The following is a 14,311-nucleotide window of genomic DNA, read 5'->3' on the forward strand; positions in this document are numbered from 1 at the left end:
TGCGGAATCCCATGAAGGATAGCAACCAGTTTCACGCCACCTGTCTGGACACGTACCCCCCGATTTTCTACCTGAATGACACTTCTCGCGCCATTATCCAGCTCTTGACCAAGTTCAACGCCCAAAGTAGCTCGCCTCGTGCCGCGTACACTTATGATGCGGGACCCAACTGCGTCATCTATGCCCTGAAGAAGGACATTCCCGACATTATTGCCCTCGTCGCACGCTGCTTCCCTTCGTCTACCCCGGCAACCTACGTGCAGGGCCGCACCACCAGCGTCCCTGAAGCCGAGATTGCTCCCGAGCTGCAAAGCTTCCCCGTGGCTGAGCCCGATCAGATCAAGTACATTATCCACACGGGCATCGGTGATGGTCCCCGCGTCTCCCAAGAGGTGCGTCTGCTGTGTTACCTACCTGTACTCGAACGGGTGGTCTTGACTTTCCTCTCGGATCTTACCTCACCCACATGGCTTGGTCGGCCTGATTGTCGTTTTAGCATCTGATTAATGAGGCTGGTGAGCGCATCGCCTCTGCTTAAATCCCTTACCTGAATTTCTTGATTGCACATGGGCGTGTGCTTGTTTTTTTGGCATCTTTCTGGAGTTTTGAACTGCTTTCGTCCACCAAATGAAAACTTTAAAATAGCGATGTGAGCCTTCCTCTTTCCCGATGAAGACATGACAAAATTGTCAATTTGTGTATTGAACCCAGCGCTGAGGCAGGGGCAGGCAATGGCGTTGCATTAGCGGTTCTGATGCGTTGACAAGAGATGCAATTTGCAGATGTGCACACAGGACAATTGCCAGGGGAAAGGAAAAGCCACGGGAGACCTGACAAAGTGTGTCTACTCGTCAAACTGATTTTCATCACCAAAGCCACCATCAAATTCCTCATCGCCGGCAAAATCATCGCCGGCAAAATCATCACCGCCAACGTCCAGATAGCCGCCTTCAGTCATGTCATTGTCAAAGCCATCGACTGCATGGTTCTTGCCAGTCAGGACCGAACCATCCGGGTTCATGTAAGCTCCTTCTGCCGTAATGTAGCCGTCGTTGTCGGCCAGACGCTCGGATGAGTCATACATGGGGTTCTTCTTGATGCCACCCTGGGCAGCAAAAGCCGGTTCGTGGTCTGCAAAAAATTAGAGACGAAATCAAGCGCAAATGATGAGGAGCACGCCATGCAGGCACCAACAAAAAACACACACACAAAAAAAAAAAAAAAAAAAAAAAAAAAAAAAAAAGGGTTTTCACAGAAATGAAGCGAAACTTACACATGCCACCGTCCTCGTCCTGAACCTGGCCGTACTCGCCCTCGACGCCTTCTTGATTGTCGTAGGTGGGGCCCTGCTGGTTGTCATACATGGGATTCTCAAAGGCAACAGCAGAGCGATCCTGCTTGACGTTGAGGGCAGGCTTGCGGCGGCGGCGGACAATGACAAAGGCCAAGAGGGTGATGAGAACGACACCGGCGACGACGGCCCCAACGATGATGCCGAGGTTGCTGCTGTTCGAGCTGCTGCCCGAGCTTTGTCCAGTGCTGCCGCCCGAGGCGTCGTCGTTGTCATTGCCGCTTCGCGACTCCTCAATGAGAAGGTAGGCGGCCTCACCCACCAGAGTGGCCAAGGATTCATAGTCGGCAGCCTCGCCTTCGTTGCAAGAGCCATCGTTGGCAGTACCGGCGAGATCGCACTTGACATAGGTCTTGGCCACGTCAATCACCTGGCTCTGAGTGGCGTCGGTGGACGCGTACTGCTGCGCAATGAGGTTGGCCAGGCACATCTGGTCCCAAGCCCAACGGGAGGTGGTGCGGTCGAAGCAACGCTCAAAGGCAATCTCATGGGCTTGGTACGCCACAGCCAGGAGGGCGGCAAAGCCTTGAGCGCCGCTGGAGCCGGGATTGTTAAAGTTGACGGCGCAGGCGGTAGGGGTGGTGCAGGGTGCCGAGTAGCCAAAGGTGAGCTGAAGCTCGTTGTCACCCGAGAACGTATCACGGCGGCGGCGAGCAGGCTGGGTGGTGGGAACGAGCGTGAGGGCAGCCGCCTCGGTGTCAATGTCCAAAAAGGGGAAAGTGCCCTCGAGTTGACCGAGCATCTCCTGAAGGAGGTCATCCTTGTTGCGACTGTCGGCCAGGCGGTAGGGGGCAAAAGAGGGCAGCTCAGAACCAAAGTTGAAGGAAGCCGTGAAGGAACGAACGGGGGGCGGGGCGCCGGTAATGATGGCAATGTCGTCGCTTTGAGCTCGCACGGCGGTGAGCAGGGAGCCGAGGAGGGTGTTGCCCTCGAGGGTATTCTTGACGTGCTGGAGGAGCTGGGCACGACGTCCGTGGGGGAAAAGCATGGCAACGTTGGAGAAGGTGGTGGGGTTGTAGCCGGCACCGACGCACGTGTTGTCGGGGCAAAGCGCGGACAGGGCTTCGTTGAGATCGGGGGCCAGGATACCGAGCAAGCCAAGAGCTTCGCAGGTGGTTGTCGCACCGCTGCAGTCAGGCAGGGAGACAATCTTGTTGTTGGCGCTGGTCATGATGAGGGCACCGGTGATCAGAGGATCGATCGGGGCCTGGTCCAGGACGCCAAAGGGGGAAGCAGCCGTGATGCTGGTGGTGTAGGAGCTCACGGTGGTGGTGGGGTTGGCCGAGGGCTTGACAAACCAGCGGCGGGCGGCCATGACCGAGCCAGAGATGCTGATGCTAGAAGGAGATGGATTGCTGGCGCTGGGGGTTTGGCGAAAGCCAGGACCGCCGAGGTGCTCCATAAAGTCGGAGAGCCCAGTGGGGTTGGACAGGCTCATGGGAAAGCCGAGGGCCGAGCTGTCGATGGAGTAGACCACGTTGACGCCGGTGCTGCGCACCGTGTCCAGGGCATCCTTGATGCTCTCGGCGTAGGCCTGCACGCCCTCAACAATGTCAATGTTTTGTTGAAGGGCCTGCTCGTCGGTGGGGCAGGTGTTGACGCAGATGCAGCCCGTGGTTGTCTTGAACTGGCACTGGTCAATATCGCTCGAGCCACCGAGATGGAGGCGGTCAGCCAGCGAGGTGGAGAAGACGTTCTCCGGGAGCGAGTTGATGCCGACATTGGCCGAATCCACGGTGATGCCGGAGAGCACAACGCTGGAGACGTCGTCCGAGGTCCAGAAGAAGTAGCCCGTGTCCGAGGAGAGGGCGACCGTGTCATCAACGCAAGGAGGGTAGGTGGCCGTCACCTGACCGCGCTTCCAGTTGGCGGCGCAATTAAAGTCGTAGTCTTGGTCGGTGGGATCGGGCACGGCAATGGTCGTGTTGACGTTGAGTGGATCGTCATCCAGGATGATGCGGGCCGAGTTGCCCTGTCCGTCATCAGCAAATACGAGACGTGCCGAGTCAGCCAAGATGATGCGCGATGCGGAAAAGGCAATGGGATCGACCACCGCCGTGTAAGGAATGTCCGACGAAAGATCCAAAATGTTGACGCGCGACGGCTCCGTCGGCGTCGGTCCATCACCCCAGATGGCGTCCTGAAAGTTGACCCGGCCCTTGTTCCAGGTGTACTCGTCCGCACGGGCCACGGCCAGGGCCAGTGCCACCAACACGGTGACCGTCTTCAAACCGCCCGCCATGGTTAATGCTCGAGCATGCAATCAAGCGTTTCCAACAAAGATAAGATGCGTGGTCTGGTGAGCGATTGTCACTGCGCCAGTGCAAGGCGTGAGAACAGTAGTGTCAAAGAGTTGCAATCGGCACGCTGCCGTTTCGCCGCTCGAAGAAAAATGAGAGAGAGAGTGTGTGTGTGTGTGTGTTGTAAACAGTTGAAAGAAGATTAGAGAGTGTGCCAGCGTGTGCGCGTGAGGTCAGAGAGACGAGTGTATAAGGTGCTGAAAAGAAGCAAAAATCAAGGCAAATTGCTATTATAATCAGAGGCAGAGTTAGAGTCGGAGTAAAAGTCAGAGAGAGCGTCTCGCTAGTTTTGCCCATGTTTTGAAAGGATTCAGTTTCACTCCACCCTACTTCAATGCACAACAGTAACATTCTTTTCTCTTACATTTACTATCATCAGTTTCTGGTTCGGTTCTACACAAACCTCATCTTTTGCTTCATGTACTTCACAGGAGCCGTTTTGTTGTTGATGTTTTGCGAATTGTCAACAAATCCGAGACAAGCCGACGCCGGGTTACCAACTGTCATTAACTCACCCCTCCTCAAAACTCGATCGTTTTTTACCACCACCATCTATCATCTGACATTGTGTCCCTGGTGACGATGCCTTCAACATCCCGAGTGGTCGCGCTCGCTCAAGGCAGGCTGCTGATGGAGGCTCAGCAACACCACAAAGACGGGTCGGCCGCCGTCGCCGCTGCTGCGGGCGCTGGCGGCGGGGCTGCTGGTGTCAGATGGCGGGCTGGGGCCCCGCAGGAGAGCAATGGAAGTGCTCGGATTCCTCCCATCACGCCTCGGACCCGTCACCGCGCGAACCGTGTTAAGGCTGCCATTGACGAGCGCATCGACCGCTTGGCCCGTCGACAACCCTTCATCAACTATTATCTCATGGCCGTTCAGGTCGTCGTGCACATCATCACCCTCATCGTCGTGCCGCAAGCCCCGATTGCTTCACGGCCAGTCCTGGAGACAGCCGCCATTGATGAGTAAGTCGTGGGCCTGCCTCCCCGCCGCCCCTGCAGATCCCGCGAAGAAATTTGCAGACATGCATGCACTTGCATGACTTGCCCATCCCCCAACGCCGATGCGCGCGCCTGCCCACCCTCATCCTGCGCGCCCACATGGTGTGCCTTGTCATCCGATGACCACAGCCCTGCCGGCAACTCCCACGTCTTGCACGTCAACAAATCAGGCAACGTCCTCATTGGTCAGCCTCCGGCCCTCATTCCACCGCCTGCTTGACAACCACGCGTGCACCTCGTTTTTACCGCCCATGCACCCGGGCCGCGCGAATCTCTCATCGCACTTCCTTTTGAACCCCCAATCCAATCTTTTCCAGGCCCTAGTGCACAAGACCTTATTGCCTTTGGCGCGGTTTTTGCACCCTGCATGCGCCGTGACCCGCGTGTCGATGCTTACGTGCAAGCTCAGCGCCTTGAATCAGACAACCTTGGCTGCTGCGTACACACCTTTGACAGCCAAGGCTTTACCGGCACCGCCGACGAATGCACCGGTCTGATGCTTGCTGCCGCTGCGTCTCCACCAGAGCAGCCTTTCCGCTTCCAACATCACCAGTGCTCAATTTTTACCCGTCTGTTGAACTGCCTTCTGATGCCTGGCAGGTTTGGCGGTGTTTTTCAATGAAACCATTTGCTATGGCCGCCGCTGCTGCGTTGATCCCACCGTGTGGCCAGAATGTGTCCCGCTACTAGCCGCCGACTTGCCCAATGACACAGCCTTTGAGCCCTGCCGCGTCGACCTTGTCGCCAACCCGTGCTGTACCGGCATCTTTGGGGAATGCAGCATCATGACCCGCGATGAATGTGCCTTTCGCGACGGCTACTACCATGCTGATAAGCGCACTTGTGCCGAGGTCGATTGTCTCCAATCCGTCTGTGGCCTCTTTGATTTTGTCAACCCGTTCATACCTGATCAATGGTACCGCCTCATCACAACGCTCGTCCTTCCCCCGGGCACCATCTACCTTCTCGCTGTGCTTGTGGGGCAACTCTACATTTCCGTCCCGATCGAGCAGGTACGCCAGCTTCTCAAACTGGCGTCCTCCCACAATTCTCCTCACATCCGTAGCTGAACCCCCTCTCATGCCAATACCGCATCTCCTTTGTACACTGGACCATGAGCATAGTCGATCGGATGGAAACGCTTCGGCGTTCTAGCCTTGTCTTCCGGCGTTGGCGGCTACATCATTTCCGGCATCTTTGTGCCTTATGAAATCAAATCTGGCATCAGCCCAGTCCTCTATGGTTGCCTTGGCGCTCTCTACATTGAGCTTTTCCAGTCTTGGAAGGTGCGTGTCTCGATCAACTCCACCCGCTCATGCCTACACGCCGCCTCATGGCCCATCGCTCGCTGTGCCACTTGCAGCGGGTGCTACGCCCAGCACGCTATCTGCTCTGGCTGGTGCTCATCACTGCCCTGGCTTTTGCCGTTGGCACCCTCAAGTACATTGACAACTTTGGCCACGTGGGTGGCTTTGTTTTTGGTGTCGTCACGGGTAAGTCCCCGTGGGCTTCCACTCTTCTCTGAGCCCGTCATCCCCGAAGCGTGACCGTGTTGAGCAGACCAACGCCAATGTCGTCCCTCCCTCTGACCCTATTCCACTAGCTTTGATCGTGTTGCCTTGGGAAACCTTCAGCAACTGGGACAAGGTTCGCAAGAGACTCATTGCCATTGTGGCTGCGGGAGTCCTGGCGCTCATGGTACGCGTAAACACTGCAAGCTTCCTCTGAAGTACCTTGCCATCTTGAACGCCTCTCCCACGCATCTCATGCCCTTTACTTTTTCTGCGCTCACTTTCCAGTTTATAACATCAGCCACCATGCTGTTCACGGGCGAGGCACCTGACTGCGAAGCCTGCTACGCATTCAACTGCATTGACTGGGTGCCGGGAATGTGCGATGATGATGCGCGAGCCGTCATTTGACATGTTGCGCGAATGCTCGCGTATCGCACTACTGCCCCCACTAGCACGGCGACCCTTTCCGTGCAGCTCTTTTGGCACTAAGCACAACCCAAAGTGGCCGCGGTCCCCATTCATCATAATAAACCCTGCTTAACCGTACCCTTCCCGTTTGTAAGCCCATAACTAATCGATCGCAATTGAACGACGCATGCTGCCTCGTCTGCTTCTCACAACTTGGTTGGAGTAAGGCTGGATAAAATTGTAGATTCGTGTGACAACAAAGCACATGACGAGCCGAGCAACAAATGACTCACAGGACGTGCAACGCCCTCACGGCCAGCATAACCCACACAGCCATGACATCCTCGGGATAAATATAGACGGCCACTTTGATGGCATGATGCACATGATCGCCTAATGCCAAAGCCGATGCGCCACGATGGGCAACTGTCAGTCTTGAATCGACATGCCTGATTTCCAAGCTAGAAGCCACGTCCGTGTCGCTTACCTTCAGCCCCCACGATGGCCCGTCCAACCTCTGAAGACATGATACGATCAAATACAACGTGACTTGCAGCATGATTGACGACCAGGGGAAAGCCCTTGAAAGTATGCCCTGGCGGCACGCGTGCCTTAACGGCCCACTGAAACTCCTAAGAACAGCTCATCAGTCCACCCAAACCACAGCGAGGGAGCAGCATGAGTGCATCGAGCAGCACAGGCGAAATTCCTCGCAGCAAAAGCTCATGTTGCATTTGACCCTCGTATCTCAACCGCATCTGGCTGTGGGTTTGGGCTTGGAACATGCTCGATCAAGGCCTCATAAAACGCACCTCGTTGCCCGTGGTCAGGCCGGTAACCCGCTCCATCTCATAGGCCGCCAAAGCTTGGGGGAGAATGCAGGCAAGCTGGGCGTCCACGGACGTTGACAAACCCATGCCATGCCGTGCCTAACTCGACAGAAACACACGCAGATCAGCCTCGGCCCGGCTTTTCGCGATCCGACGCCGCGCATGAGATAGGAATACGCTTTGTCCAAGAGCACACCTGCAATAGGGCTTCACGAAGATCGAGTTCGAGCTGCTGCGCAATAGTCTCACGATGCAGCGAGGGCAAAGCAAGGCGAGGAGTTGGAACGCGCTCGGCAAAGGCTGCACGCGCATCACGCAATGCATCGGGCGCAAAAGCCTTCCAAGCGGCCTCGTTGCGGAGGTCAAAGGTCATGTTGGCCAGGCGATTTGTCTCTTGCACGTTGGCATAGAAGCGCTGCCAAATGCAACGTAATTAGACGACGGTCAGTTTGGCTTTCAACAGACTCATGGAACCAGAAACTGCATGCTGCGCCCGCGGCAGCCGCGTCCTTACACCCGGCCACTCGTACCTCGTGGTTGAAGACGGTGTCGAGGCTGACGTAGCGAGCAACTGCCTCGTGATCCGTGCGCAGTGAGATTCGCTGGCCGTTGCGAGGCTCCCAGAAACAAACTTCACCGGGAGCCAAGGTCATGACCCAGAAATGCAGAGCCCAACCGTCTTCCTCGTCCGTGGCGGCTAAAGGAAAGGACGGCACAGCCACAAGGCAGGGCCATGATGGGCATGAGAACACTGACACCGTCCCAGACTTGCACCCATTGAACCGTGCCAAGAACCACACCCACCTCGAACGCCAACGCAGACGTATGATTCTAAACCGTGACCGGCCAGCAATGAACAGAGCAGCACTGCCAAGTCTTCGATATGACCTTGATGCTGCGGAGAGTTTGAACAGCAGCCCATGAGCCCGGAGATGATAATACACAAAAAAAAGACCATCTTGCCTTCCAGTTCCAGTTGACAGAGCCGGCCTCACCGTCGTTAAGGTTGTGTGACATGATTGCCATTGCTCCGTTTGTATTGCACCACCAATGCCAGGATCGGCTGCACCACGCTACAAGAGCAGAGACCCGTGGGCCAGAAGCATAACAAATCACCAGCGCGAGGGCGATAAACGGCAATGGGGGGAGCTTACGCGATGCGCGAGTTCGTTAAAGAGGCTGACAAAGCGGGCAGCAGCGCGAGGTGTTGGCAATTCTTGACCTGAACGGACGCGGCAGCCAAACGCGCATGGATTCTCGTCAAAGCTGGCAGCAAAAGGTTTTGTGACAAAAAGGGGCTTTGCGGCACAACGTACTGGGTGGGATGACGCAGGGAAAGCAGCACACGGGCATGCGGTCTTGGTTTTCTGAGCTGGCAAAGAGCTTGACGAGCCGCTTGAGGTGGGCGGCGCGTATCTCGATAAACTGTATTCACCGCATGCGACGTTCCAGACCAACAAGATGTGAGCAAGGCATCGGATAGGCCTTGAGTAGAATCAGGATGGCGTGAATAGCAGCAAGGACGCACCTGTTCCCACCATCGCTGGGCAGCCGTGATGAAGAGCCGCTGATGACGCAGCGAGACCTCTCGTTGATGGGCCAATTCAGCTTCAAGTGCGTCAGAAGTCAAATGCTCGGGCAAGGCGGGAAGCAAGTCAAGTTGCGCATACAAAATGCCAGCTGGGATATGAGCCGTGGCTCCCACGCCACGCATCTCCAAGCTGTGCCATCCATGGCTACACGTGCGCGCGCGCACGCGTGTACATACAAGGTACGCATGACCAACAAAGCACCGAGTCAGGCGTCATTGAGGCTTGGTGGTTAAGAGCAGGGGATCTCGTTGGCTGCCCACCTGGCTTGGCGCGATTGTCGCAGAAGATACTGACGCCAGTCGATAAAGTGAGAGCTCAGCACTGCCGAATGTAGGCAGACCAAAGTGATGTGTGTGTGGTAAGGGCGAGGCATGATGCGAAATCTCCTGATCAATCAAGTAAAGAAACTGGAACCTCAGGCCAGACGAGATACGGACATTCAGTGTGTTTTCGCGATCCCAGGGAAACGCGGGTCAGTACGAGATGGATACCCTGGCGTGCGTCCACAATGGCATGCGAAGACCTGAGGTGTGCAGATTTAACAAGCGGAGCAGGCCCCGAGCCATGTCGGTGACCCATGAGATGAAATGCAGACGAAGAGTATACTGGGCACTGTTGGTAAGACGGACGTATGACTGTTGCGTTCAAGTTTGAAGAGAAAAGATTCATGCAGATCCGGTTCAGCTGCAAAGGGGACCAATGCTGATCGATAGCGCTACGCAGAGACGGGCAACAACACTTGGATTAGGCCGGGGGTGGGCGATGCTTGTGAGTCAGGACAAAGGGTTGGCCATCGATATTCAGACCTCTTGGCCATAGGCTGCATGTAACTGCAAGTGGCTATGCACGCTTCCTTCCGCGTCCAAAAAGGCCTGCGGGCGTGGGCAAACCCGACCGTGATGATGAGGCAGACCAAGGGTGAGTCTGCAGGACGGTCTCGGCGACCTGTTGCAACTCTGAAACTCACCGCGCCACCACCGATGGTCAGATGAATGTATTGGTGCCGCGGATCCCGCTGGTCAAGGCCACGGGACGGACGGGCTTGACTGGCCACCAGCGTTTCTGGGCGCGCGGGGCGCGCGGCCAGGCCTATGCCGCTGATGACTCTGTCAACAATGCCCTGTGCCGAGAGCAAGGCGATCCCATGAGACGCACGATGCCCAAGCAGTGCCAACTTGTGCAGCAGCTGCCACCGTGGAATGAACATACCCGTTCACGAAGTCGAACGCGCAGAATGTCGGGCTCACGCTGCGGATCAATCCCAGCGTCCAACATCTCCGCAACACACGCTCGAATCGCATCGTGCAGCTCATGCTGGGACACTTGCGTCTGCACAGCCTGCTTCAACTCATCCAGCTGCATAACCCCAGGCCCACCCATGCCCGCACTCGCTTCTCCATGGCCTCGATCATCTCCTGGTACCCTTGCCGCCGCCGCCGCCGCCGAAGCCGCCGCCATGGCTGAGCATGCACCGTAACTGTCTGCACAGTTTGTAACGGTCAACTGCTGTGTTCTCAAATTTAAGAAAAGAGGGTGGTGTTAATTTTAGAGGTTGCTTTGGCTTTTTTTGGTCTTGGATGGACCTTGTGCCTTGTCCCTTTGGTTCTTTTGCTCATTCAATGCAGTTCCCGTCCCGGTTTTTAAGCTTTGCGCGGGTGGCAACTGCACGTGGTGGTTGGATTAATCTTGGGCGGATCGGATCAGACAAGCGAGTGTTCGATTAGTGGTGACCAGGGGCACGTTGACGGGGTGCTGATTTTAGAATGTCGTCAACACGCAGAATCATTTCGGCAGCCTCGGCAGCCGAGACCAAGACCTGTTGCTTGACCTGGAAGCTCTCCGTGATGCCGATATCCTTGACATCGGCAACAACGGCGTTCTCCATGTCCAGACCCATGGTTGTGTGGCCCTCCATGTGCTGGGCGCGAAGCTCAGCCACAAGAGCTGACGAATCGAAACCGGCATTGTCGGCAATAATGGTGGGCAGCTGGCGCAGGGCCGAGGCAAACGCCTCCATGGCAATGGCCTCCTTGCCGGGAGTCTTGATGGCCTCCTTCTGAATGGCAGCCGCCATCAGCATTTCCGAGCAGCCGCCGCCAAAGACCACGCGCGTCTCGCGCACGGTGGAAGTAAGCACGCAGAGCGCATCGTGCAGCGAGCGCTCAGCCTCATCCAGGATCTGTTGGGTCGCACCGCGCAGGACGACGGTGCAGGCCTCACCCAAAGCCACGCCGCTGAAGCGCAGGAGCTATATGCGTCGTCAACAAACAACCATGAGGAGATGAGTGAGAAACCAAGAGTGGCAGAGTAGGCAACAACAGCAGGGTTGACGGAAGATGGAGACAGGTGCGGCAGAGTAGGCAACGGCTTGTCGTACCTTGTCCTCGCCAATCATAACCTCCTCGACGAGATCGCAGTGACCAATCTTGACCTTGTCCGGAGTGTCAAAGGTAGACACAATCTCACCGCCAAGCACGAGCGCCAGACGCTCAACGCCCTCAAAGTCGGCCCGCTCGATCGAGGAGATGCCAGCCTTGGCAAACAACTATCAATGATTTAGCGACGTCGCACGTGAGAAGAACCATTGCCAGTAGTGCACGATTGTGTTTGCAGATGCGACAAAAAACAAACAAACGGGGTCATGTAAAATCGGTTGGCCCAATCATACCTGCTCGGGGTAGTTGTAGATGAGCTGACGGTTGATGAAAACGTTCATGTCGTGAGCGAGGATGCGGTCAACCTTGTCCTTCATCTTCTTCTGCTCAGCAGCTTCAATCTCGGCAACCTTAGCAGTTGAGTCGACGCGCACGCGGGCACCGTAGATCTTGATCTTGTCCGTGTCAAGCGAGGTGTTGGCAATGAGGATCTTGGCATTCTCGATGCGCTTGGGCTGGTTCACACCAAAGGTGCGATCGAGAATGAAGCCTTCATCAAGGTACGAGTCGGACAGCTGACCACCGAGCTTCTTGATAATCTGAATGGCCTCAAGATTGCCCGACTTGTTGAGACGAAGAACGGCATCGACGGCCATCTCGCTAAAGTACTGTTTGGCGTTGGTCAGAATCTTGCTGCTGAGGGTGGTGCGGGCAATGTTGATGAGGTCGGTACGGAACTTTTCCGGGTCGGCACCATTGTTCAGTGCCGCGCCCTCGAGGGCCTGGCGGGCAATGGCCACGGCTTTGCGCCAGCCGGAGATGATGGTCTGCGGGTGCATCTTGGCTGCAATCAGCTTTTCCGCCTCCTTGAGCAGCTCGGCCGCCAACACTGCGTGCATTGGCGAAAAAGGGGGGAAAATGCAGATATAAGATGAACCAAAAAAAGCTCGAGGGTCGAGCATCGAAGAAACTTGAACACGAGGGCAAAAGAAAAAGAGAGCAGGCACAATGTGCCAAGGGTTGGCACGAGCAAGATCGGGGCAAGCATACCGGTGACGCTGGTGGTGCCATCGCCGACCTCGGCATCCTGAACCTTTGAAATCTCAACCAGGACCTTGGCAGCTGGGTTGTCAATGCCAATGCTCTTGAGGATGGTAGCACCATCGTTGGTGACGTGCACCTCGTTTGACTGTGAATACGAAACAAGAATCTTGTCCTGTGGAAAGTGCAGGGTGGCAAGAGCACAATGTGCTGATGAATGATCCTCGATGGTGGAGTCGACTCCCCACACGGTCTTCATAGCAGGGGGCAGATCGTTTTCCATGGAGGGTCATCCCTCTGCCCGAAACCTTGCTTGCTCTGTTTGATGCCAAAAAGACCCACGCCTGGCATTGGCTGGACCAAAAAAAAAAAAAAAAATTGGGAACAGAGTAACTACCTACCATGCCCTTGGGGCCGAGAGTAGACTTGACGAGATCACCAATGGCAATGGCACCCACGAAGGAAGACTGAATATTTCAAGCATGGATGGTTGTGAGCAAGAGCATGAGCCGGGATTGGCGCAAAGCCAAAGAAGAATAAGAAACATGAAAAAAAAAAAAAGAACCCATCAATGTTGGAAAAGCGCAAAAGCACATCAAGTCATAGCTGGCGAGGCAAGAGGGCCAGTCACCTACCAGGCGAGCGGTCTCGGCGCGTTCTTCCTCGGCACCAGCCGTCATAACCTGAACGGGAGCGAGCGACTGTACGAGCGAGGTGCCAGCAGCCGAACAATGATGATGAGCCCCAAGTCAAAGTTGAGAGACATGATGATTTGGCAGACATGTGACACCACGCCGGTGGCCGCATACAAGAGTGCCTCAACGATGCCCACTGCACACATGTGTACAATTGATGCGTTGCTCCACCCGGCACCAGCAACAACCACACGACAACGAGCAAGAGAACGGCAACGCCGAAACGACAACGACAACGGCGACGGCGACGGCGACGAGCGTTTCAACGGACGTACCATGATGGCCAGTTGTTTCTTCTTCTGCTGCTGCTGCTACGGATCGAGTCTCTGTATGCCTCAAAGCCCAGAAAGACCCGAAACAAAGACGGGCACGTCTCGGCCAAACCAAGACACAAACAGGCGGCAAGGAGCTTTCAACAAGTCGTCGTTCGGAACGTCGCGCGGTCCAGCAGTCCAATCAACTCGGCGGCGACCCACTGCCGTTTCCAACCAAAAAAAAAAATAAAATAAAAATTCGCTCTCTCTCTCTCTCTCTCTCTCTCTCTCTCTCTCTCTCTCTCTCCCTCTCCCTCTCTCTCTCTCTCTCTCTCTCTCCCTCTCCCTCTCTCTCGCTCTCTTTCTCTCTCTCTCTCTCTCTGTGTTCGCGCTCATGGATTTGTCGACAAAAGAACAAAAGAACAAAAGAACAAAGGATTTTGAACGACAAAATTGGTTCTTTTGTTCTCTCGCATGTTCACGCTTATAACCGCTTGACACACGCTTTCACTTTACTGCACAACGTACAACGTACACACACACACACATGTGGTAACCAAGTGTCGCCTCGGTTGGCTTGTTGTGAAGGGCCCTGTTTGTAGGTGTTGCTAAGTGTTTTGACCCCCGGTCTGATCACCAAGTGGCAGCCGCTACCAACTGTCAACCTCCCCTCAAATATCAGCATGTCATACAAAACAAGATCTTGTCTGATGCTACCAACTGACGAGCCCGCTACCAACTGTAACCTTCCACCGTCTTCCGAGAACCACATTGCAACGTTCTTTCAATTTCATGACCATAAGGTGTGTGTGGATGTGACTGAGAGTTTGTAAGCAAAACACGCACACACACACACAACAGCAGACACGTGGCACCACCTTCTTCTTCGTCTTCTTCGACTTCTTTGCGTTTCTGTAAGCGGTAAGCTGCAATGGTGTGTGTGTGTGGGC

At 55.4% G+C, this 14,311-nt stretch overlaps 5 protein-coding genes across 5 annotated transcripts in view; 2 read left to right on the plus strand and 3 right to left on the minus strand.

The window, feature by feature from the left end:
- MONBRDRAFT_26828 (uncharacterized protein) overlaps positions 1–538 on the plus strand; it is a gene marked incomplete at both ends in the record, with an annotated part of 1,904 nt that extends 1,366 nt beyond the window's left edge. Inside the window, 2 exons of the mRNA XM_001747211.1 lie at positions 102–392; positions 497–538. Of these exons, the coding sequence (XP_001747263.1) occupies positions 102–392; positions 497–538 (333 nt within the window). The remainder of the gene's footprint in view (positions 1–101; positions 393–496) is intronic.
- A 218-nt stretch (positions 539–756) lies between these two features.
- On the minus strand, positions 757–3,593 carry MONBRDRAFT_33088 (uncharacterized protein; the record flags this gene model as incomplete). The annotated part of the gene is made up of 2 exons (XM_001747322.1): positions 757–1,131; positions 1,274–3,593. The coding sequence occupies 2 exons, from the start codon at positions 3,591–3,593 to the stop codon at positions 845–847; spliced, it is 2,607 nt and encodes an 868-aa protein (XP_001747374.1). The 3' UTR covers positions 757–844.
- Positions 3,594–4,233: 640 nt separating this feature from the next.
- MONBRDRAFT_26830 (uncharacterized protein) lies at positions 4,234–6,574 on the plus strand (the record flags this gene model as incomplete). The annotated part of the gene is made up of 8 exons (XM_001747212.1): positions 4,234–4,616; positions 4,782–4,837; positions 4,970–5,143; positions 5,253–5,665; positions 5,777–5,938; positions 6,016–6,145; positions 6,256–6,350; positions 6,452–6,574. 8 exons carry the CDS (start codon positions 4,234–4,236, stop codon positions 6,572–6,574), a joined length of 1,536 nt encoding a protein of 511 aa, XP_001747264.1.
- Positions 6,575–7,035: 461 nt separating this feature from the next.
- Positions 7,036–10,358, minus strand: MONBRDRAFT_26831 (uncharacterized protein; the record flags this gene model as incomplete). Its single annotated transcript, XM_001747323.1, has 13 exons — positions 7,036–7,206; positions 7,387–7,503; positions 7,601–7,819; positions 7,935–8,101; positions 8,209–8,235; positions 8,721–8,829; positions 8,933–9,140; positions 9,257–9,317; positions 9,434–9,519; positions 9,626–9,711; positions 9,803–9,868; positions 9,964–10,116; positions 10,206–10,358. The coding sequence occupies 13 exons, from the start codon at positions 10,356–10,358 to the stop codon at positions 7,036–7,038; spliced, it is 1,623 nt and encodes a 540-aa protein (XP_001747375.1).
- Positions 10,359–10,697: 339 nt separating this feature from the next.
- MONBRDRAFT_33089 (uncharacterized protein) lies at positions 10,698–13,593 on the minus strand. Its single transcript, XM_001747324.1, has 7 exons — positions 13,383–13,593; positions 13,048–13,113; positions 12,814–12,879; positions 12,422–12,587; positions 11,665–12,260; positions 11,374–11,541; positions 10,698–11,244 (listed from the first exon to the last, which is right to left on the minus strand). The coding sequence occupies exons 1-7, from the start codon at positions 13,383–13,385 to the stop codon at positions 10,717–10,719; spliced, it is 1,593 nt and encodes a 530-aa protein (XP_001747376.1). The 5' UTR covers positions 13,386–13,593; the 3' UTR covers positions 10,698–10,716.
- Positions 13,594–14,311: the final 718 nt, after the last annotated feature.

This window comes from Monosiga brevicollis, genomic scaffold (genome assembly GCF_000002865.3).
Source record: "Monosiga brevicollis MX1 MONBRscaffold_16 genomic scaffold, whole genome shotgun sequence".
NCBI classification, from domain to species: domain Eukaryota; class Choanoflagellata; order Craspedida; family Salpingoecidae; genus Monosiga; species Monosiga brevicollis.